Raw genomic sequence first — 25,016 nt, forward strand, 5'->3', positions numbered from 1 at the left:
CCCCTCCATGCCTGACCCCTCACCGACGTGCTTCGTTTTGTGTTTTCGTTCGTTTTTTCGCCCCCTTCGGCTTACGGCGCGGCTTTCACCGAAAACCTCGCCTCCTCCCTGCTGGGCATGGGCCTAGCTGCCTTCTCTCGCTCCTCTTCACCGGTGGTTCCGGGTCGAGGCGCGTGTTTCCCGCCCGGACGGCGATGAGCGACGCACTTGGCTGATGCAAAGGGGAATCGCGGCTTCTTCCAGAGGCGCTGAGAGAAGCTGCTGTCTCCGTAGGCAGGTGAGGAGCTGGGAGGTGGGCAGGGCCGGATTTAGGTTTGATGAGGCCCTAAGCTACTGAAGGTAATGGGGCCCTTTATATGTCCAGCTGTCTTTTGTCAACACCAAATGGTCGCTGTTTTTTTGTGTTGAATATATGTTGTGTAGTAATTTATGCTACTAAAGCAATTTGCACATAACAAAATATGTGATATTTTAGGGAGCAGGCTAGCAGGCCGGGCCCATTACTTACATCATAGGAGCCTACACAACATAAAACACTGTTGCTGTATGTAGGTTTTATTTTATTTGTTTTTTATCTTCTATTTTGGACATCAAGGTGGGTTTTTTTCCTTAATTTTTTTTGGGCCCCCAAGACAGTGGGGCCCTAAGCTATAGCTTGTTTAGCTTATATGTAAATCCAGCACTGGTGGGGGTGGGAGAGGCAAGCAGTCTGGGGAGAGGTGCCCCTGCAGCTCACCCTTTGAGCAGGAGGCCTTTGGGCAGGGGAAGAAGACATAGGGGTCCAACCCATTGTCCAACTGGCCCATTATTCTCCTCTTATGTAGTTCCGTCCCTGCCAAGGCATTTTGGCACCTGAGGCAGATCCCCCCTCCAAATGCCAACACACACCCCTCCCCAACAGGGAAGAAGGGGTGAGGGAAGAACTACATCAGGAGCAAGGGGGGGGGAGATCTACATCTGGATCTGCTCCCCCTGTAGATCCTGTAGCCTGAGGCTACCTTGTCTGGGAACTGAGACAGAGATAAGAGTGCCTTGCCTAAGGTCACCCAGTGAGTTCTTGACACAGGCAAAATTCATACCAGAGGCTTCCCAATTCCTAGCTCATAACCACTATTCCACGTTTGGATTTGGTCTCCCCTTACAGTGGTACCTCAGGTTAAGAACTTAATTTGTTCTGGAGGTCCGTTGTTAACGTGAAACTGTTCTTAACCTGAGGTACCACTTTAGCTAATGGGGCCTCCTGCTGCTACTGCGCCGCCGCCACACGATTTCTGTTCTCATCCTGAAGCAAAGTTCTTAACCCAAGGTACTATTTCTGGGTTAGCGGAGTCTGTATCCTGAAGCGTCTGTAACCTGAAACGTTTGTAACCCGAGGTACCATCTTTTAAGAAAGGCTTTTTTAAAAAAGGAAAACTGTTCACCCAGCAGAGGGGGCAGGAGGAGTTGCAGGTGGATTTGGAGAACATAGGAAGCTTCCTTCTGCAAGGTCAGACTTTTGTTCATCTAGCTCAGCAGTTTCCCAGGGTCTTTGGCAAAGATCTTTCCTGTCAGCTGCTATTTGATCCCTCTTTTAAAGGTAATGCGGAGTATTGAAAATGGAACTTTCTGCCTACATAGCATGCCCTGGATTAATGAGCTACAGCAGGCATAGGCAACCTTTGGCCCTCCAGATGTTTTGGACTACAATTCCCATCTTCCCTGACCACTGGTCCTGTTAGCAAGGAATCATGGGAGTTGTAGGCCAAAAACATCTGGAGGGCCGCAGTTTGGGGATGCCTGAGCTACAGTCTCTCTCCATGCTCCCTAGTAGTCACACCTCCTGTAGCCCGGCTAGCAAAGAGACTTCTTGCTGAGATCCTGGAAAGCTGCTGCAATTCAGAGGAAACAATAGTGAACTATATGAATCACTGGTCTGTCATGGCATCTCATGGCAGTTGTCTCTCCTGGCCCTATTCCAAAAAGTGGGGTAATCCAATTGAGAAATAGCTTTGCTTACAAGGCTGACTCTGAACTTGTGAGTTGAGCAGGCTGAGAGTCATCAGCATTGTCCCAATTAGGGTTCACAGCATTCCATGCACAGGTCTTTTTAAGGCATGTATATGTCATGCAGGCTTTCTATGATTATTGAAGGAAATAACAACATGCACCTAGTAATCATGTCGGTCAAAAAGAGTATTGAGCTGCCTTTGGAGACTAAGCTGTCAACGCCAAAATCTTGGGTTCAAAGTTTGCCTCTTCCACAGAATTTGAAAGATGGGGATGTTAATATTTATCTACCGAGATAACATAAGTGCTTTGAACACTTAAAGTACTGAGTGTAATAGTACTTAAATACTAAGTATTGTTATAACTTCTATTCCCTACTTCCAAGCCTTTCTTACTATTCACCAGACAGTGCTACAAGCTATTTTTTTAAAAAAAGTTATTACTATTTATTGCTATATTTATATAGCTACCCATCAGCACATGTTCCCTGTACTATTTACAGGGCACAGAGTAAACTGCAATATTTAAACACAAGATAATAATTTAAAGGATTAATAAAATGTAACATAAAACGTTCGTTTTTTTGGCAGAGACCTCCTGCCAAAATTCAGTCAGTTAGCAGACCAATAAGCTAAATCACAGAGTGTACAATAAGATTGAGAGCTGTGTGTACTTAAACACTTGGAAGAAGGCTGAACTGCTTGCTACTTTCTGACAGAACATTGTTAGTACTGTATTGAAGTTGCCTCCCAGTCACCTCTCACCTTCGCCCTGCCCTCCAAACAAACATTTGAAGGGGCACTGTGGCTGACCATCCCTATGAGTGTGTTACTGCTCTGCTTTTCACATTTTCTACCTTCTGGGAGGCCTGTCAACAATTATTTCCCTGATAAGGAATATTGTACACAACTTGCGTATTTGCCATGGAACCTCTGTGTCTTGCAGAGGGTTTTGGGAGTTATCTTAGGGTTCACATATAAGAGCTGGGCTTATGGGCTCGCACAAACTGAGAATATGCCCTAGAATGCTCCCAATATGCACTTTATTGCACATTGCAAGTGGTTGAAACGGGGAGGGGAGCTTACTTGCAGAAAAGCTTGACAACCATTATTGATTTTCAGATTGAGGAGGCTCTGGTAAACTTCCAAGGAATTCCAGGGCTCCTTGGTACATTGGCTGCAAATCTACTCTTTTGCTTCATTCTGAAAGATTGGGGCATTTTTGCTTATGCTAGTGATTTAACAATACACTGTTAATCATACACTTTGACACGTTAATATTTATTGATTTTGTAATGGAGTGAGCAAAGAACATTAATGTAAATCTTCTTTTTTTATTATAACCTTAAAGGGGGAATTAAAATGCAATGTCCCCTTGTGCAGAGAAGGCAGGGATCCTGGCCTGTGTAAGCAGGAGTCAGGGAAAGTGAGCACCTGTGGGGTTTTAATACTTCTTTAACTGATAGGCTTTCTGCCTTCTGGGGTCTAAAGTTTGCATTTATGTGAGACGTTCAGGAATGGAACAAGCTGCCTGGGGAGAGTAAAGAACCCTCGTTCTTGTACGCTTCTTAAAGAATGGTTGACTAAGTATTGTCTAATGATGTTTCAAGTTTAGTTGTATGTTCTATCTTGCCATTCGGTGGGCTGTAGCTCTTGAAAATCAGTCTTCAGCTGGCCGGGGTTGTGATCCATAATTGAGGTACACTCAGCATCGTTACCATTTTCTTCTAAGTTGGGCAGGTGGGGGCGATAAATAAGCAAACATTTACCCTGTGTTATAGAACAGCATTTAAAAAGTAAATCTGGGTTTGGTTCTTTTTGGGACTGTGACCATTGTAATTTCCATAAGGCTATATTCAACATTGTATTAAGGTGAATGTTCTGCGGGTTCTCCCAGTCCTCTGGAGCAAGGCATGATGCAGGATGTGCATCTAGGGGAAGGAGAGGGGAGGAAGCTAACAGTAATCATTGCACTCTCAAAGTTATTTAGTTGAATACTACCTCTAGGCATTGGAACGATTGAAGTATGGGGCACGGAAATGAAAGTGTCCAGAAGCTGATGGCATTTTGTCTGGGGAGTTTTGGGGAAATGATAGTGATAGAGCTTACCAGAGTTTGCATCAGTTTTTTGGGAGCTCATCTGAAAAACAAACTGAAGGTTGTTTGTAAATATAACCTGTATTTTCCTCATTTCAAACAGAGACATTGTATAAGTAAGTTTGCCATTTCACTTATTTGTTGAATAAGTAAAACACATTAAAAATGATTGGCAGAAAATATCTACGAAAGATTGAGACTGAAATTAGATCCCATGGGAATAGATTTTTTTGAGTGGAGAAATGGAGATGGAAGAGTTATTACATGTAATTTTTTGCTTAAGCTTAATTGACTAAGGCAAAGCATTTGTCATCGTAATAATGGCATGTAGATGAGTGGAATAGAATTCTCAAAGCATACTATGGAACCCTGATTTTTTAAGTGTTGAGGGGAAAAAAGTAGCAATGATACACCTAGCCACAGAGCTAGGCAGAAGTGTAATTAATATATCTAAAGCAGATATTCATTTCCCAAGTCAAGTTCCAGGAATAACGGTTTACTCGGCAAGTTAAAACAGTGATTGGCTTTAGTTCGATGCATTGTATGACGTGTTTGTTCCAGAAGTGATATTTGAGATCGAATCAAGCAAATGGAGTATTGCAGTGAAAAGGGATATTGCTGTATTGGGATTAAAGGAAATTGGAGAATTGTGGACAAATTGCTGAAAATTCAAGGCTGTGAAAGGATATGCTTGCACACTGGGACTTGTGGCTTCCTTTTGAAGGCTACAGGAGCACTTTGGAAGTAAGCCCCATGAATACTGCGGGACTTAACTTCCAAGTCTATTCCATTCTGGCTTCATGCTTGACCATGGCACTGAAACTACCTTGGTTGAAGACATTTGTCAGGAGAGAGTTAGAGGAGTATGAACCGGCTCATTCTCCTTGATCCCTTGCAGCTTTTGATATTATTGATCATGGTGTCCTTCTGGAGCATCTCTAGGATATGGAGATTGGGGGCACTGTGGTTCAACACACTGGCGTAGCTTCATGCTCTGCCACCGGGGGCGGGGCTGGCGCACATTTTTGAGGCAGGGCGCCCAGCGTGGGCGGGGGGCAGCCGCCATGGTGCCCTCAGGATAGCATGCTGCCCGGGGCGGAGTGCTTCCTATGCCCTTGCTACGCCCCTGGTTCAACGGTTCCTCTTCTGTCTCCAGACCTGTTTCCAGAAAGTAGCTTGGGAAGCTACTGTTCAGCACCATATACTGTGGGGTCCCATAGGGTTCCACCTTGTTCCCCATGCTATTTAACATCTAAAGGAAGCCTTTGGGAGCTGCCGTTGGAATGAAGTGTTATCAATATTTGGATGACACCCAAGTCTATCTCTCTGTTCCATCTGAATCTGGAGAGGGAGATGCAGTGTTAGAGTGGTTCTTGCAAGCAGTGATGTGCTGGATAGGGGCCAAGATATTGAAGTTGAATCCTGAAAAGACAGAGATGATATGTGTCCCCAGTTTTCATGTACAGGAGGTGGGGAGACAACCTTCCTGGATGACACTCTTCTGGAAGGACCACACCTTAGGGGTGCTGTCACGGGAAGCTCAGGTGGCCTCGGTGGCTAGGCATGCCTTTTCCCAGCTACAGCACCTGTTGGACACAAATAATGTGGACACTATTCTGTGCTCTGGTAGCTTCCAGGTTGAAATAGTGCAATGCTCTCTGCGTAGGGCTGCTCTTGAAGCTGACTTGGAAACCTCAGCTGGTCCACATCACAGTGGCCAGAATACTGACTAGGGTTCCATGTAGATCACATTAAGTGCAGTTTTAAAACAGCTGCATTTGTTGGGAGTTCGTTTTCTGAGCCCAATTCAAGGTCGGGAGAGTAGTGTTTAAAGCCCCTAACAACTTGGGCTTGAAATATTTGAAAGACCATCTCCTTCCCCACAGAACCTCTCTGGTGCTAAGAATGGCAGAGGAGTCTCTCTGTTGCCCTCAGAACCTCAAAGGGATGGCCAAGGAGAGGGCATTCATTCTCTGTGGCAGGCATAGGCAACCTTCGGCCCTCCATATATTTTGGCCTACAACTCCCATGATCCCTAGCTAACGGGACCAGTGGTCAGGGATGATGGGAATTGTAGTCCAAAACATCTGGAGGGCCAAAGGTTGCCTATGCCTGCTCTAGGGCAGCACCTAAATTCCAAAACTTCCTCCCCCACAGAGGAGGGTCTGGCAACTTTATTAAACAGCTTCAAAACCCACCCTTTTTGTGAGTACATATATTAATTTTAACTTTTAAAACTGTTTTTTAATGTACTTTAAATTGTTGTGGCCCACTCTGGGACCTTAGGGTGAAGAGCAGCAGAACGATAACGCACATAGAGGAGTGAGCTGTTTAAGTGCTAAATGATGCCCAGAGTAGCATCAGATCAAAAAGATGGGGGGGAAGGCTAAGGAACCTCTGCCCTTGATGACAAACACATTTATAAACTGACTTGGCGTGAGCAAGCTTCTCTGTAAATGCCATGCCTAATTGCTTCAGGAAAGCCTCTGACTTTAATTTTGGAATGAGGTTTGCTTTCCAGTAGTAAAGCTCTGTTGGGCCTACCAGGTGGATGCTAAATATTAAATTGATGTATTCATGTACAGTATTAGATTTAAAAATACATGTGTTTGAAAAACTTGAATCCTATTTTGTGTGTTTGTACATAAAAATAATGCTTGACCTATGCAATATTTATGAAACTAGCCACCAAAGATTAAAGTATACATTGTCTTTTATCTTCTAGACTCCTCCAGGCTGTTTTGAAGTTTCTGCGTGAAAAGGAGCTGCAAGTTGCACTTTAAACTATAAACAGAAAAGATCCTTCACACTCCTGAAAATGGCAGACCTTCAGAATTGTGACTTTTGCTCTCTTAATCCACTTGAACTGTTTGAACAAGTGACTGCACAAGGAGAAAAAGTCAGATCGCTAAAAGCTGAGAAAGCACCAAAGGTAAAATTGTATTTCATTAACTGAACTTTTAGCAATATTAGTTTTCCAGTTAGAATTTTATTTTAGTAAAAATTAATTATGCAATTTTCTCTTTATATATATATATTTAAAAGCCTTGTAATAAAACTGAATTTCTACATCTACAAGCTCCTTTAAAAGCGGGGGTGTTTTGTTTTTTAAAAAAGGTAGCTATCTTACAAAAATAGTAATATCTAAGTTCCTTGGTTGATAATTTTAATATATAAGGGATTGATTTAGAGTGTACCTTCCAGAAGCAGAAGAGCTCCTTCTGGTTGGTGAAAGGATTGTGATCCAGTGGGCATGCCTTCTGGAGGAAAACCGGGAGAGGCTTTTTGCCTCAGTTTCCCCCTTTTGCCTCCTGCATTACCCCCATACTGTTCTAGGGGGTCCTTCAACCCTCTGGAACACTTTTCACACTGCAAGGGGAAGGTGGGCTTGGCAAAAATATATTCTCTTCCCACCCACTCTTTTCGCCAGTAGGAGTGTCCTGTTTCTGAGTCCAAAATCATTTCAAATTGCCTTCTGAATCCGACAAAGGGTCTCCCTAGTCCAGGATCTTATTTTCTACGGTGCTTTTCCAGATATATTGGGATACAGTGCAGTAGTCCTGCCATGCTGTTTCCACCCCAGCCCTACATGTCCAGCAGTAAGAGCTCTGAATCAAGATGTTTCATTTGGCTCCTTGTGGCTAATGTCCATTAATAAGCCCACTTTCTACGAACGTGTCTGGGTTTTTTATATATATAAAACTTACTGTTTGTGGCCCATGTTTTGGTAATGTATATGATAGGTTAATTAGTTACCTGGTTGTATTTTCAGGGCATTTTAGATTATTGATAGGTTCGAGGCATGGGTAAGAATGCAGTTGTGTGTTGAACAAAGGGCTACACCAGGCACCCCCAAACTGCAGCCCTCCAGATGTTTTGGTCTACAACTCCCATGATCCCTAGCTAGCAGGACCAGTGTGGTGTGATAGCTAACAGGACCAGTGTGGTGTGATAAATGGACATAAACCTCAGGAATCACAAGACAGAGAAACCAGTAGGAGAACACTTCAATCTCCCAGGACATTCTATACAAGATCCAGGCCCAGCTCTAGGTAGACCCCCGGTGGCGCAGGGCACCATGGCGCCGGCCTACCAGAAAGGCGCCGCGAGCTGCGCCCGCCCGCTGACCCGCCGGTCCGCCGCGCAGCTGCGCCCACCTGCCCACCGCGCTGGGAAACGGGGCGGGAGGGCGCCAGAGAGATCGCGCTGTGCCTGCCCGCCCGCCCGCCGCTGCGCCCACCCGCCCACCGCGCTGGGAAACGGGGCAGGAGGGCGCCGGAGAGATCCGGCGCACCACAGCGGCAGGGGCGTTTAAGACGGCCCTGACAGGATCTCAAAGTAGCTGTTTTATTACAGAAAAATTTCAGAAACAGACTGGAAAGAGGATTTGCTGAATTGCAACTCATTACCAAGCTTAAAACCATGGAGAGACCTGGTCTGAATAAGGACATTGGATTCTTATCATTATACATGATAAAGCTTTCTTTAGCTTTAGCTTTCTTTAGCCATCTCACCCCTTGCTTTTTCCTGCAAGACCAATTGCAGTTGTTAACAGTCGTCAACAGGTTTACCACTCCTATCAGCCAATCACCCATTCCCACCACCCTTCTGAGTAATACCCCTCCCCACCCTCTGACTATACAGTACATAAGGGTCCGGAGACTTCTGTTTCAGTGTATCTGAAGAAGTGTGCATGCACACGAAAGCTCATACCAATGACAAACTTAGTTGGTCTCTAAGGTGCTACTGGAAGGAATTTTTTTAATTTTTTGTTTTAACAGGACCAGTGGTCAGGGATGATGGCAACTGTAGTCCAAAACATCTGGAGGGCAGAAGTTTGGGAATGCCTGGCTAAGCCAACAGGAAACAGTGGAAAAGTGGAGTTTTCAGGTGGGATTTGATAGCAGCAGATAGGGTTGGTTAGGATAAGCCTGTAAAGGAAATATTAGCTTCTCTGCACATTTAAGAACTCTTTCTTTTAAGTCCTACAGAGCCCCTACAAGGTAAGTAAATATTTGTATTAGTTTTGCAAGTGGAAAAGTGAAATGGAGACCTTGAATGACGTGCTCAAGGTTACACAAGCAGGTCATTTGGTTTATTTGCATGGAGTTTGGAGAGCCAGCTGCTTCATCTCTCTGCCCCATCCATTTCCTCTTCAACCTGTAATTCATTCTCTCATTCATTCATTCATTCATTCATTCATTCATTCGTGTGTGTGTGTGTGTACACACACAAAAACAACACACAAACACACATATGACTTCATGCATATAGAATATTTCCTATTCTGTATAATGTAGCTGCAAAGCCACAGCTTTCTGCATTTTATTAACCTGAACACTGCCTTGTGTGTGTTTCCTTCTTTCACCCCAGGATGAAATTGATACAGCAGTTAAGTTGTTACTGTCATTAAAACTGAGCTATAAAACAGCAACGGGTGAGGAATATAAAGCAGGTTCCCCTCCAACAGACTTCACTCCAGTCAGTAATGGTCCAGGAGACGCAGAAGATAATGATTTTGTAGACCCTTGGACAGTACAGACATCCAATGCAAAAGGAGTGGATTATGATAAACTTATAGGTACGTGGTGTTCTATCCATTTTTTAAAGATTTTTTTTTAAAATCTATACTATAACATGCTCTGTCTGCTGCATTTTTGTCATGAGGTGCTCAGATTAACCAAGATTTTCATTGTGCTCAAGCGGCCCTTTCCATTTCCAGTTTTCGAGAGGCAGTATTGCTGCCTAACACCATTTGTCCTCAAACCCTGCTTGTGGGTTTCCTGGAGGTTTCTCACAAGCCATGGTTGGAAGCAGAAGGCTGAACTAGATATTCCCCAGACTTGATCTATCTAGTCTTACGTTCAGCATTGCCTTAAAAGTCTGTCTTAAGAAAGGAATGACATAATGAGAAGTTTCAGAGGGTGATTTGTGCTTCTAGGGCAGCAGTCAAAAGCACACTAGGGAATATGAACCATTGAATCTGGTGGGACTTACCTCTGAATAAACTTTCTAAAAGTTGCACTACAACTCTGACGGCTTTTACTGAGAATGAAGTAGCTCAGTTTGAAAAGGGGATCAGGGGATCTGATTAAAGAAGAGTGTAGGTGTAGTTTTGTACATTTTTGTAGACATTTAAGGGTAGTGGTAAGGCAAAATATTTAACAATTCCCCTGTTTTTATTTGGAGTGGTGGGATCCTGTTGCTGTGCTGTATTGCTAATTCAATGGTGATTTAGATAGCAGTATATCACCACTGAATGTGTCTATAAGATTATACAGTGGTACCTTGACTTACAAAGGCAATCCATTCCGTGGCGCTCTTCAGAAGTCGAAAGCTTTGTAAGTCGAAGTGTCCATTTTGTGCATGAGCAAAGTGCGATTTTGCACTTTGCGCATGTGCAGACCACGCACGCGGCAAAAATTCTTCCAGGTTAGCGGACTTCGGAAGTCGAAACATTCGGAAGTCGAGGCATTCAGAAGTCGAGGTACCACTGTTTTGTATTTTTACCTATACTGTACTATGTGGATATGCTCTAAGTCACTTGACGACCTTTTTGTGTAACAAGCAACTAATTATTATTAATAATAATATAATATAGTGCCCATTTTGGTTGTCTTCAGTTCGATTTGGCAGCAGCAAAATTGATAAAGACCTCATCAACCGGATAGAAAGAGTTACTGGGCATAAACCACACCACTTCCTACGCAGAGGAATCTTCTTTTCTCATAGGTAAGTAGGTTTAATTGCTGGCTTGTCAGCCTCTTTCACACTTTGTGCAGTTGTACCATCTATTTCACATACACCTCTGCCAGAGAAAGCAAAAGCCAACTTTCTTGTGGGGTGAATGGTAATGGAGTCTTGCATAATTCTTTAGATTGCATAACTGGGGTGTCAGGTTTTTCCACTGCATGCAAGCCCCAGTTGCACTATTTATATTATATTATTTTCCTTAAAACACAAATTGCAGTCACAAAAATGCCATGTTGCCTTCTTTGGCACTTCTCGTGCTTTCTTCATTTTGTCAAGCTCTTCTTTTAAAAAAAAAAGTCAAACTCTGTATCTTTACTTTTCTCCAGAGATATGAACCAAATTCTTGATGCCTATGAAAATAAGAAGCCATTCTACCTATACACAGGCAGAGGCCCCTCAGCGGTGGCAATGCATGTTGGTCACCTTATCCCATTTACTTTCACAAAGTAAGTAACTCTGGAAGTATATAGCATTTCATATTATATATTTGCTACTCGTTTAAGACAACAACGTACACAGCGCTAGACAATCAGAACCTGTGATTCAGAGAATTGGAGCTCTGATCCTCAGATCCATGAATGGAAGGAAATTTATGGATGAGTTCTTCTTACCCCTTTTACCTCTTAAAATGAACCTGGTGATTGAGGGGGGGGGCTCCTCTTGAAGACGGTGGAATGAGGCACGGGGGTGGGCATTCAGGGGAGGTTTTGGGGGGGAAACAACCGGCAAAGGCACCTTTTGTAAGCGGAAATATGGCTGCAATTGCTACTGTAACTCATGAATGGGCTGAGCAATGAAACAGCTGCCCAATGTGAATCCCTTTCTCTGTGATTCTCAACTTTGACACCTCCGTTTTCTTCGCTCCGGCCCCCACTTGCCCTATGCAGCATGGCCAATGGCCAGGAATTATGTGAGATGCAGTCCAACAATGCCTGGTAGACCACACCTGTGCTCTACTCTGTGCCTTCCCCCAAACAGCACACCCCTTTAGGACACTGGGCAACTTTGGGCAGATTTCATTATCCTATTATATGAGTTTATAACTATGGCTGGGGCTTCTGTGTACATGGGAAACAAGCTACCTCTGCTCAACTAGGAGAGATCATTCTCTACGACAGCACTGGATAACGTCTGGCCCGTGGTCCCTGAGGCTGTTTTGGCCAAGCTGCACCCACCTGCCCTACAACTGATGCCATATATGATGTCAGGTGTGGGGCTGGGAAAGATGTGGTTGATGTGCCACTGATCCATAGCACCTGCAAAGCCCTTTGCACGGTACTTTGCAAGCGCTGGCAACCGGTTGATCATCAAGGCACGCAAACCACATGGGGAAACATTTGATACCATTGTTATGTCAGGCAATTGGCAGGTGGGTGCACCCACCTGTCAGGCTTGCCCTTCCAGGGGTAGGGATGTTAAAAATCTGACCTGGCCAGATCCATCTCCCCACCCCTGTCTGTAACATTGTTCTCTGTCTTATCTGCCACAAAGATAAGCAGCTTGAACTAGGTGACAGGTGTCACCGTCACCGTAATAAATGTACAAATGTGGATGAGCAGAGCAGAAGAACCAAGGTAACAACACAGAGAAATGTAAATGTTTCTGCAGTTCCGCTCTGAAGTAACATAGCCACATTAATCTTTGATATGATTCAATAGTCAGCAAAACTTTACACGGATAAAAAAAATGACTGACATCAAAGATGGGCTCATGCAAGGGGCTTGCAGTAGCTCAATTGATATATATTTTTTGTGCAGGACTCAGTCATTACAGTGCCTTTTATGTGGGGCTACTGTTGGGCCTGGTCCGGTGCAAAATGCTTTGGCTAGACTATTGATGGAGGGGCAGATTATGGCCAGCACGTAACTCTGGGTGCTCAAATGCTTGCACTGGCTGCCAGGTTCAAGGTTATTTTTATTCATTTACAACACCCTTAAAAACTTGGATCTAGGATACCTCAGGGATTGCCTGATCCCTTATTTCACCACTTGATCAATAAGGTTGTTGGGAGAGTCTCTGTTAGTGGTCCCCCATGACTCAGATACGTAGCTTGTACCACAAGGAACTCAGTATTGTGGTCCCAGTTTTGTGAAACTCTCACCCTGTTGAACTTTCAGCACTTACTAAATACATTTTTAATTCTAGGACACTTTTTAATTTTACAGCATCAACACCTTGTTAGTCTTATTGTATTGGGTCTCCCATACACCACTGTGAATAAGCAGTGTACAAATGGTTGAAGTAAAATGAACAAATGTACCTGTCCCTCATGCCATATCATGATCTGCTTTTGAAATCTTTTTGTTTCCCAAGCAGTTTTCTAGAAAGCACCACTCTGAAGTCCCCGGTTCTGCTTGTGGAACTAACTGCATGTTTCTTTGAATTCTTTTGATGTATCTAAGTATGAATGCAGATTTAAAATACTTTTCTTGCTGTTTGCACAACCAAGATTTAGTCAGAGTAGCAGTGAAAGGAAATGCGCTTTACCCATTTCTGTGATCACATGATACAATTGCAACATTTAGTATCCAGATAATTTGGCAGGCTTGATCCAGTCTGGAGAGGGCTACTATGCCTGCAAATTTCATCCACTTCTGTCAAATGGGGGGAAATTATAGCTGTTTTCCAACAGGGAATAGAAACAAAGCCTCATTTCCCCAGCATGGATTTGATCTCTTCTGAAGCACTTCAGACTGAGGCAGGTTGTTTTCCAAAGTGCCAAATTGAGGTTGAAATCAAATTCTTCTTCTTCTTTGGTGATCCCTCGTAGCCGAGTAAGATTGTCTTCCATAAACACGATTTTAACAATGGGTCCGAAAGTGACTGTGGAGGCCAATTCTGGATCCACACATCCTTCCACAGTGGGGACATTGGTTTCCAGGCGGGAGTTGATCACGGTGTGGCTTTGCCAAGCGTGCCTTCCTCTTAGCACGTTTCTCCCTTGCGTCCTGAGATCGAGTTTCTTCAAAGCCCATGACACCTTGATTGTGGACAATGCATACCCATAGTGTGCATAACCACATCTTTAAAATAAATCGATTTAGAAGAGTCTTTGCAGCTGAGAAAACGATTCTGTGAAGTTTGTCAAAGGAATCTGTGAATATATTTAATTTCAACCCAGATTGCACTATTGTATAAAGATTACCATGTTGGCTAATGATTTAACTAGAACCTACCTTAAAGCTAAATCTGTTTCATTTTTTTTTAACCAGGTGGTTACAGGAAGTATTTGATGTTCCCCTAGTCATACAGATAACTGATGATGAGAAGTACCTGTGGAAGGATCTGACCATTGAGAAGGCTTATCAGTGTGCTATAGAAAACATCAAGGACATTATAGCCTGTGGATTTGACATAAATAAAACCTTCATCTTTTCTGATCTGGATTATTTGGGGTACATTTCTAAGTATTCTTTGAAACTTTGCAGGATCAAAAGTCTTCTGCTGTTTTATGTGATCTCAAACTTTCTATCAAATTTAGCTGGGGCGGCAGGGGGAGACGAACCATTTTGCCCAGGATAACAAGACGCAGTACATGGCAAGGCATGTAACATAATACTCTGGGCGGCTTCCAACATATATGAAAGCATGATAAAGCATTAAACATTTAAAAACTTCCCTATACAGATAAGCAAAATAAGCTTTGTTCAGTAAGAAGAAAGGGAATATTACTGAAAAGTAATGCTTCTACTAAAGAATGAAATAGCAATGCCTATTTGATCACTCCTATCTGCGGAACTTGCACTTTTAGAAATGCCATATAAGGTTCAATTTGCAAGGAGTCCGTCTCAATATGGCAGCACCTGTGCTTGGGAACTCCCTGCATGTTGATATTGGTATATTCTCATACTCACCTGCCGAAAACCTATCTCAGCAAGCCTTCCCAGAAACATAATTAAATCGCCTACATTCATTTTAAACACTTTACTGATTTTATCTGTGTTTTTACTAATTATTATTGTTGTTTGTAAAAATAGTAGTAGTAGTAGTAGTAGTAGTAGAGAGAGATTTGATTAAGCGGCTTTCAAAATTTCAATAAGTAAATGCATTTTTCTTTGGGTTCCATTAAACACCAGTTAACCCAGTGTGTCTTTACCACACCCTCGAGCCTTAAGGAAGAATCCCGAGTGTTATAGCATGCATATGGTAATCATCTTAAGTGCCAGTAGGGGGCGCAGTGCTTCTGCAACTCCTTGAGGTCATTTCAGCTTCAGAGGAAATAGGAATTTATCAAAAGGAAACCAGATCTCGAACTGAGTTGCGCCAGTGAGGAAGCTGCCTGTAGTTTTCCGTAGGGTTTTAATATTCCAGGGATTGCAGACCTAAGGACAGTAAAATGTAAAACTCTTGAGTCAATCTGGCTCCACTCCTCTTTCTTTTTTTTTAAGTACACTAGTCTGGTTGGAGAGGATAATCACCGCAGTCACTGCCTTTTCTCGGTTTCATCTTAATTATAGCCAGGGAGAGGGACCGAAAATGAATAATTATTTATTTACAGAGGCCCACTGTAAAACAGCACCTGAGATAAGGGAAGGGCCATAGGTCAGTGGTAAAGCAGTGCTAAATCCCCAGCTTCTCCAGGTAGGGCAGGTGAAGATGGCTGCCTGAAATCCTATAGAGCAGGGGTAGGCAACCTAAGGGCCGTGGGCCAGATGCGGCCCAATCGCCTTCTCAATCCGGCCCATGGACGGTCTGGGAATCAGTGTGTTTTTTACATGAGTAGAAAGTGTCCTTTTATTTAAAACGCATCTCTGGGTTATTTGTGGGGCATAGGAATCCATTCATTTATTCCCAAAAAAATATAGTCTGGCCCACCACATTGTCTGAGGGATGGTGGACTGGCGTACAGCTGAAATAGGTTGCTGGCCCCTGCCATAGAGCATGGGTAGGCAAACTAAGGCCCGCAGGCCGGATCAGGCCCAATTGCCTTTTGGATCCAGCCCACAGACGGTCCGGGAATCGTCGCGTGGATCACCAGTGTGTGCGTTCTTTCCCTCATCCCTCATGCGGTGGTGGTGCGTCCTCCCTCCCTCCTCCCGTCTTCTCCCCGCCCTGCCTAGAGGAGGAAGGAGGCTGGGCTTTGTTGGTGCCAGCAGCAGCAGCAGCACTCGAGCGGATGCCATTTTAAGCAGCCCCTCCCCAGAGCATTTTCGGGCGCCGCTCATCGTCCCTCCGCTGCTGCCGCCAGCCCCGGCCACTCACAAGACACAGGTAAGCAGCAACCGGGGCTCGTGATGCATCATTTCCCTCCCAAAAAATATAGTCTGGCCCCCCACAAGGTCTGAGGGACAGTGGACCAGCCCCCTGCTGAAAATGTTTGCTGACCCCTGCCATAGAGCTACTGCCAGAGCCAAGGCTAAGCAAGACAGGCCAGTCATCTCCATCATCCTCGGGCAGCTCCCTGGGTTCCTATCACAGAAGCAGGTGGCGTTGCACAAATAAGCTTTACGTGTACTGCATGTGTTGTCTCTCTTGGCTGGCAGCACATGGACTGCAAAAGTTGGTCCCTATCATTTACAAATATTCCTTTTAGGCAACAGATCAAAGTGACCTAGAATATTTTTCCATACGTTTTTGGTCAGAGAAACATGGTATACTTTCTTACTTACAAACATCTTAACCGGGAGCAGTTAGCCTATGGCCCTCCATAGGGTGACCATTGCTCTGTTTATAATTAAGTCTTTTAATTATGTTCTTTTCGTTACTTGGTTTACGGTGACAAGCCTACAAATAGCCTGGTCTGAAAGGGCATCCCAAGACAATTACAGTAATTATGCATTATTTTTACTCGGGGTTGGGGGTGGGCGACAAAAGACTTTTGCTGAAAAAGTACTGAATCGGAGCAAAGGTAACTTACTACAGTTGTACCATGGTTTTCAAATAGCTTAGTTACTGAACGTTTTGGCTTCCAAATGTCGCAAACCCAGAAATGACTGTTCCGGTTTGCGAACTATTTTTGGAAGCCGAACGTCCAACGTTCTTCCTGCAGCCAATCAGAAGCCGTGCTTTGGTTTTCGAATGTTTTGGAAGTCGAACGGACTTCCGGAATGGATTCCGTTCGACTTCCATGGTACGATCTTTGTCAACACCTTTTGGGGAAAATAAAAATATTCCCTTGTAAATGTTCTTTAAGTATAAGTAATTTGTATCTGTAGTTCTGCATAAAGTATGTAAAAAAAGAAGAGTAGAATACATTGTGGTGTTGGCTTGTGAATATTCCCCAGAAGGCATTATTTTCCTTGTCTAAATTTTAAGTTTTGATTCCCCTTCTTTCTCAGGACGAGCCCAGGATTCTATAGGAACATTGTTAAAATCCAAAAGCATGTGACATTCAACCAAGTGAAAGGAATCTTCGGTTTTACAGACAGTGACTGCATAGGTGAGTTCCTGATAAGTTTCTAGCAATTCATGAATACAAGCAAAAATCCAGTGGGAGTTGTGCAGCGGAATATATCAAAGAATCTCAGCCACGTTGTTGTGATAAAATGGAGGGTGGAAAACCTTGTCAGTCACCCTGAGTCCCTTCCCTTGAAGGAGCGTCCCCAAAGGAGCGTCTCCACCCTCATCGTTCAGCCCAGACACTAAGATCCAGCGCTGAGGGCCTTCTGGCGGTTCCCTCATTGCGAGAAGTGAAGTTACAGGGAACCAGGCAGAGGGCCTTCTCGGTAGTGGCACCCGCCCTGTGGAATGCCCTCCCATCAGATGTCAAGGAAATAAACAACTATCCGACTTCTGGAAGACCTCTGAAGGCAGCCTGTTTAGGGAAGCTTTTAATATTTGATTAATCATTGTATTTTAATATCCTGCTGGAAGCCGCCCAGAGCAGCTGGGGATACCCGGGCAGGGTATAGATAAGTTGTTGTTGTTGTTGAAGGAAGCACAAGATTAAAATTCCATCAGTAGACGTACTGGAAAGAATTTTGTCCTTGTTAAGTGTGTGAAATAGCTGGTGCTACTTTTCTAAAGCTAGCATTCCAGTCCTAGGCGCACTTTTGTCAGTTGCCTCAGAGCGACTCACAAAATGAAGTCTAAAGCCATTAAAAATAAAAAAATAAATAAAACTAAATGAATGAATGAATGAAACAGTTGCAGCTCACTTAAGATGGCAGGCTTGGAAAATAACTTGACTATGCTAGAGCTATAAAAGCAAACTGAATGCAAACTCACAAATGTGTGTGATTTGTTCCCTTCTAGGGAAAATCAGTTTTCCTGCTATTCAAGCAGCTCCATCCTTCAGCTCATCATTTCCACAGATCTTCAACAACAAGGCCAACATTCCATGTCTGATCCCATGCGCAATTGACCAGGTAGGAAGCTCTTCTTAAAATCTTTTAAAACACTTCCATTAAATCTATTGCCGCTGGCCCAAAAGGTGTATAAATAACCTGAGCTTGATGAGTTCTGCATATCTCTTAATTGCATCTTACATAGCTTTGGATCGTAAGGTAACTTAAAGAAGTTCCATGGAATGAATGCTTCCCTTTCCGCTGCAAGGTTCAGTAATGGTTAAAAGGAAGCACTTCTTCACACAATTAATTAAAATTCACCTAATTAAGCTGTGGGTGTTGCTCCCACCGGCGGTCAGGAGGACCACCAATTGGGATGGCTTTAAAAGAGGATTAGACAAATTCATGGAGAACAGGGCTACTGGTGGCTACTAGCCATGATGGCTATGCTCATATGGACACAGCAGTGCTTCTGAATCTTAGTTGCTGGAAACCATTGGAGGGGAGAGTGCGCTTGTGCTCAAACCCTGCTTGCTGGTTTCCCACAAGCAAACTGTTCAGCCACTGTGAGAACAGGATGCTGGACTAGATGAGCCATTGGCCTTATCCAGGGGGTTCGTCTTACGTTCTAGCAAATAACAAGACGTCGTTCTCTGTTCCCAGCAGCAAACCATCATTTCAGAGCTTCGTCAGGTTCAGCTTATCTGTCTGTTGTGCTTTAGCTCCTGAAAGAGGTTTTCTCTTTGTTATAGAGTATTTTGCATCACTTGAACTCACACAGCAAACAACTGTGAATCATTTGCTTTCCGCTTTGCACACAAGCCTGTTCCTGGTTGTTGTTTTCCAGGATCCCTACTTCAGAATGACGAGAGACGTGGCCCCTCGGATCGGCTTTTGCAAGCCAGCGTTGCTGCATTCTGTCTTCTTTCCAGCCTTGCAAGGTGCGCAAACGAAAATGAGCTCTAGTGACCCCAACTCCTCTATTTTTCTCACCGACACACCCAAGCAAATAAAAACAAAGGTAAGAGAACAAAAGTCGGCAGTGTATACAATTATTTTTAATCACACCTGGGTTCCAGCGCGGCATCTTACTTTTACAAACCGCTTACCAAATTTCTTTGTTTCCTTGCACAGTTTGTAGCAAAACAAATATTCTAACAAATATCTGAAGCTAAGCAATATTCTGAAGTTGGCTGGATCACACACACAGTGAGCGCCTTGCACTCTCAGCTAAACTAGATGCAATATTTAATATACTAAACATCCTGTTTGCTCATCTGGCACAGGCCTGGGGCTGACGTCAATGTTCACCTGGTGATATCACTATTTAAAACTAATAATAATACATGGTTTTAAAAGATAGACACCTTGTGATGTAAATCAAGCTACCAGAACTTGTTTTGTCCCAGGCACCAGAAATCACTTGCTACAAGTTAGCTGTTGCTAGGCAAGCCAAGCTTAATGGATCAATCTGTGTTGAAGCTGCTGTGGTTTGTGATCTCAGGCCGCCTGGCTCTGAATGGACAAGTCAACTCTTCTCTTGAAACATGGTTCATTTAGAAGGTTTAACAGGACAAAACATGATTTCTTGGCTTTTTTCTGAAATACCTTCATGCTGCAGCCCAAATGCCAGATATATCCTCCCAGAGAATTTAAGAGCAAATTTGCCAGTCAGTTTCAGATATATATATATTGTCATCTCATGACAAATAATTTTTTATCATTCAGCTGTTTAATAATGGATAGAGGTAGGAGTTTTGCTTTGGCGTTCCCTTATTTTGTGACATGAAAATCCAGTGTGTTGCATGAATCTCTTATGCAGAGTTCCAGTACTTATGAGGCTCTTGTGTGTTTGCATACCCATACCCTTTGGCATGATGCCATATGCTTATTCATTTTACAGTATTGTACAGTGGTGCCTCGCAAGAGTCAATTCGTTTTGCAAAAAATTCGTCTAGCGAATCCCATAGGAATGCATTGAATTATTTTTTATTTTTTTGCCCAAAGGAACGCATTAATTAAATTTCAATTCATTCCTATGGGAAACCGCGATTCACTAGACGAATTTTTCACAAAACAAATTCGTCTTGCAAGGCAACCTCTGATTGCAAAAACCATTCGTCTAGCAAAAAATTTGTCTAGCAGGGCATTCGTCTAGCGAGGTACCACTGTATTGCATTATTCCCCAGCTTTCATTACACCCTGCAAAAAGTTTATATTCAACAAATTGAAAAAAATAATCTCAAAATAAAAGCCCCCTAAAAACCATTATATAAACCCAAATGTGTGTGTGTGTGTGTGTGTTTGTGTACGTACACACACACACACACACTTTTAGTCATTCTAGCCTGCCACTTAACCATAAGTTGTCCCACAGATGATAAAAAAAAACCATGGCTTGTTTCTCGAATGTTTAGCTTGTTTTCCAGCTACTTATCCTTTGTAGTTTGGTGAGCAAACTAGGGTCAAATAAACCATGGTTAAGGAAGGGTACTGAGGGTACTGAAGGGTACAGTTAAATCATAGTTAAAACACAGCAAGGTTTGTAAAGCAAAAAAGACTTCACATCAAGATTTGTTGGCGCTAAGCAAGCCATGGTTAAGCTTCTGAGCAGGAGTAACACATAACACCCATGGTGTAATAAACTAGGTCGTGGTGGTATACTATGTCCTGGATTATTTGAGTGAGCTGAAGAATGATGTGTTGACAACCTCTACATCAGGGGTCAGCAAACCTTTTCAGCAGGGGGTCGGTCCACTGTCCCCCAGACCTTGTGGGGGGCCGGACTATATTTTGAAAAAATATATGAATGAATTGCTATGCTCCGCAAATAACCCAGAGATGCATTTTAAATAAAAGCACACATTCTACTCATGTAAAAACACCAGGCAGGCCCCACAAATAACCCAGAGATGCATTTTAAATAAAAGAACACATTCTACTCATGTAAAAACATGCTGATTCCCGGACTGTCCGTGGGCCAGATTTAGAAGGCAATTGGGCCACATCCGGCCCCCGGGCCTTAGTTTGGGGACCCCTGCTCTACATGGACCTGATGACCTCTGGACTTTTCAAGCATTATGATTCTTGGAGTTGCTCCATGACAATCCCTTCTGACTGAATTTGCAGAATATAGATAGATAGATAGATAGATAGATAGATAGATAGATAGATAGATAGATAGACAGACAGACAGACAGACAGACAGACAGACAGACAGACAGACAGACAGACAGACAGACAGATGAAAGTAGCTCAGATTGTAGACCAGAGATAGTCTGCTGAAGTGCTTGGATCTCTGTTGCAGATCAATAAACATGCCTTCTCTGGTGGCAAAGACACAGTGGAAGAGCACCGGAAATATGGGGGTAACTGTGATGTGGATGTGTCTTACATGTACCTCACCTTCTTCCTCGAAGATGATGACAAATTAGAACAAATCAAGCAGGTAATTCTTATCTCTCTCTCTCCCCCCCCCTCCCCCAGTGAGATGCCTCACTACCCAGCTAAAAGCACATAGGCAATCATGATTTTGCAATAGCAGCTCAACAGATTTTATTCCCCCTTCCTGGCACTCCTTTATGTCTTCCTCTCCTGGGTCCAAATTGACTGGCAAGTTCTGGGTGCGGGCTTCGTTGTGTGTGTTAGCTTGGTTGAAAGAATGGAAGCCACATAAGCACTCTAAAAACGATGGTAGCAGAGGTAGCTATAAACTGTCTCCAAGAATGTCTGTTGTTCCTGCACAGTGGGTGAGAGCTCGTGTTAGTGATACTCGGGATAGATTTCACATCTTCACCCAGCTTTGATGGCAGACTACACTTGCTGCAGTTGCCAGGCAAAGACTGAGCTTCAGGAAGACCCAATCCTGTTCTGCTCTTATTTGATCCTGTTTGTGCATGCAGTTGAAACATTTTTAGGGCCTCCATTTAGCTGTGTCGGCAGCGAGTTGAGGCTTCCTTCTATGCTCTGTAAATTTCCCATGAAAGAAGAATGCACAATCAGTATACAAACCGCCCAGGAAAAAAATTGCATGCAGACTTTTCATCATGGTGGATTGTTGAGCCATCCTTCACTCCTGCATTAAAAGGGTGGGGAAAGTCCACAAAAGGTATGCAAAGTTTTGTACTAGTGCAAGAATTAGCCCTAGTGCAAATGGATACCTCTCCCTCCCTTCATGCACACCATCACCAAATCTGCTGCAGAGGGTTGGGAGGAAACCCAGAAGAGATTTGGGGCATGCATGGGGGGCGGAGAAGAGGAGAACTTTCCATCACGCATGAAGAAATCCTCGCACTGACACAGTATTCACCTTTGTGCTATATTGACTGCAACCCCATCCTTCTTCCTCTATGCCCTGAACACAACGCAGTGGCTTAAAGTAAGAGGCAGCTAATCTCTGCAAAGTGTTCCTCAGTAAGTGCCCTTAGGAGTAATAATAAAAAAGTCCTCACTGAGTCATCAGTTCAAACCTCTAGGCCTTAAACCTCTGTGCCTAAAAATTTCCTTTCTATGGCAGCTCGAGAGATACGTCAGAGGGAATGATGTATCTAATTAAGACAAACAGATTGCTTTGCTTGCCAACAGCTGTTCCTTCCAGGAGACTTGCAGGAGGGTTCTTTCCCCAGATGTTACCAGATATGACCCTGGCATTCTCTTGGCAGGCCTATACAAGTGGAGCACTACTGACAGGAGAACTCAAGAAGGTGTTGATTGAAACCCTGCAGCCCTTGATTGCTGCTCACCAGCAAAGGCGAAAGCAGATCACTGATGAAATGGTGAAGGAATTTATGACTCCGCGGAAGCTGGCGTTTGATTACTAATTACAGAAGTGCATGTTGATTTATCAGTACACACATAGAGCCCACTTGATTGGTGTTGCCCTAGCCTCTCGTCTGCCGCCTCTCCCTAACAACGTACCTCTCTGCTTCTAGCAAGTTGCTTTCAAAGTTGCCCTCCGTTCTCACCAGTGACTTTGGGAATATGTAGTTGTGTTTGGAAAAACCAGGCATTGGCCTAGGACTTCATTTGACTAATTACGGGTTAGCAAGATAACCCAATCACCTGGAAAAGAGATGCTTTGTCAACAAGAGGACCCTATTTCATGGAACGCAATATTAAGAAAAACACTGATTAAAAAGGTAGTGCAATGCGAGATTCTGCTACCGTGGGAGCTGTGTTAGGCTTGTTTTTACATCTAGTAGCAGTGCCTGTTTCAAAGATAAACTAAACTCTTCCATCCAGAATATACATTTTTTGTCTTTGTTTTTTTCCCTTTTCAGGTGTTTAGTTACAGTAGACATGATTGCAATTCGGCCTTCTCAAAAGCACTGTCCATTTGCTACAAGCCTGTTCAGAGGGAGCTTGAGACCATCTCATCCAAGTCAGGCTGCTGCTCCTGCCCACACCATTCTGACCAGCATGATCTCCGCAGCAGGAACCTCTTTCCTGTGAGTGGAGGCTCCCGGTGCAACTTGGAACCTTGATCCGTCAGGGTTGCAAATTGCACAGGCAGACACACCCCTTCAGACATTCTACTGAACACAACCAGTGGTGATGGTGGAAGCAGGAGGACGCAAGTTTTATTTCATAGCTAAAGGTGCAGCCCTGAGCCCCTTTTCAACATGCTTACCCTCCACAAGCGAGTAGTATGTGAACTAAAGACCTGCTGGGTTTCTAACAGCCTGGCGAGTTTCATTTGGGCAGTCATAAGAAGCTTATATCTCTGTGGTTCTAAGAACATATGTTGGTTGGCTGATTAGTATTTCTGCAAATGATACCTGGCTAGTATCTATAAGTTGTCTATACTGGACGTTTGGGGGTTTTGTCAAGCCCAGCAAGCAAATTGTTGTTCGTTTTTGCCCTGCAAAGCAAGGGGAACTAATAATAATAGCTGTTATTTCTCAGGGGCAGCATGGACTGCTAAGAGATTATCACAGTAGAGACAGTGTATACAAAGGGCAAAAGAAAAACCCTTTCTGATAACTGGGAAGTTAAAAATCGCCAAGCGATGCTGTGACATCAGCAATGTGACTGCAAGACAAAGGACATCTTTGTTTCTGTGTTTATATTGTTGAGATTAAGAGCTGGTTATCTCTCTGTGTGTGTCTCTTTCTGTGTGTGTGTGTGTGTGTGTGTGTGTGTGTGTGTGTGTGTGTGTCTGTTGTTCATATAATCTTTCAGCATGAATTAATCCACAAACTATAGCCCTCATTGAGTATTTCCTACACAACAGGTTCTCAGGTTTGTGATGCAAGCGGAAACAAAGCTTCCTGTTTCCATTTTGTGTCCTCTTTAATGAGCATTAGATACGGCACGAATCCACAGTTCATTGAAACTCTGCGTAAGTAGAGATTTGCTGTGTGGGTTATATGCATCGGACCTGTATTGCATACACTGAAAACACACTGTGCCAACTTAGTCTTTCTTTGCTACTTATAATCAAACTAAATAAAAAAAATTGCTTCCAGTAGCACCTTAGAGACCAACTAAGTTTGTCACTGGTATGAGCTTTCGTGTGCCTGCAAACTTAGTTGGTCTCTAAGGTGCTACTGGAATGAATTTTTTTTTAATTTTGTTTCGACTACGTCAGACCAACACGGCTACAGAACCTGTAACTACAATCAAACTAGTTGAAGGTTGAGGTGCCACAACAGGTGAGTGTGGATGGGAAATTGCAACTGGAGCATTGTGACCTGCCATATGTTCTTGTAGCAAATCATGTTGGTGCGTCTGGTTCATGAGCTTTTCTCTTTTGTTTTGTTTATGTTAACAATGGTTAAGCTAATCAAAGAGAGTTTGTTATTGAAAAGTGCTAAGAAGGGCGACGGTGAATCCAGCCCTGCTCAGACACCTTCCACAGCAGCTTACGAATGCTGGTGTAAAGGGAATTGTTTATTAATCATGCATAGCAACTGTACAAACTGAAAACATAAGCAATAAAAACAGGGAGATCTTG

At 43.5% G+C, this 25,016-nt stretch overlaps 1 protein-coding gene across 3 annotated transcripts; it reads left to right on the forward strand.

Annotated features, from left to right (window-relative positions):
* On the forward strand, nucleotides 1-23,304 carry WARS1 (tryptophanyl-tRNA synthetase 1). Of its 3 annotated transcripts, none has more exons than XM_035105890.2 (11): nucleotides 1-277; nucleotides 6,808-7,014; nucleotides 9,456-9,663; nucleotides 10,706-10,814; nucleotides 11,162-11,281; nucleotides 14,048-14,230; nucleotides 17,114-17,214; nucleotides 18,030-18,142; nucleotides 18,909-19,082; nucleotides 21,369-21,509; nucleotides 22,723-23,304. In XM_035105890.2, the coding sequence occupies exons 2-11, from the start codon at nucleotides 6,901-6,903 to the stop codon at nucleotides 22,879-22,881; spliced, it is 1,422 nt and encodes a 473-aa protein (XP_034961781.2). In that variant the 5' UTR covers nucleotides 1-277; nucleotides 6,808-6,900; the 3' UTR covers nucleotides 22,882-23,304. The 3 variants fall into 3 exon arrangements, with proteins under 3 accessions (XP_034961781.2, XP_034961799.2, XP_034961789.2); XM_035105908.2 differs by lacking the exon at nucleotides 1-277 and adding an exon at nucleotides 282-339; XM_035105898.2 differs by lacking the exon at nucleotides 1-277 and adding an exon at nucleotides 2,548-3,544.
* The last annotated feature ends 1,712 nt before the right edge of the window (nucleotides 23,305-25,016 follow it).

Source organism: Zootoca vivipara, chromosome 1, assembly GCF_963506605.1.
Source record: "Zootoca vivipara chromosome 1, rZooViv1.1, whole genome shotgun sequence".
NCBI lineage: Eukaryota > Metazoa > Chordata > Lepidosauria > Squamata > Lacertidae > Zootoca > Zootoca vivipara.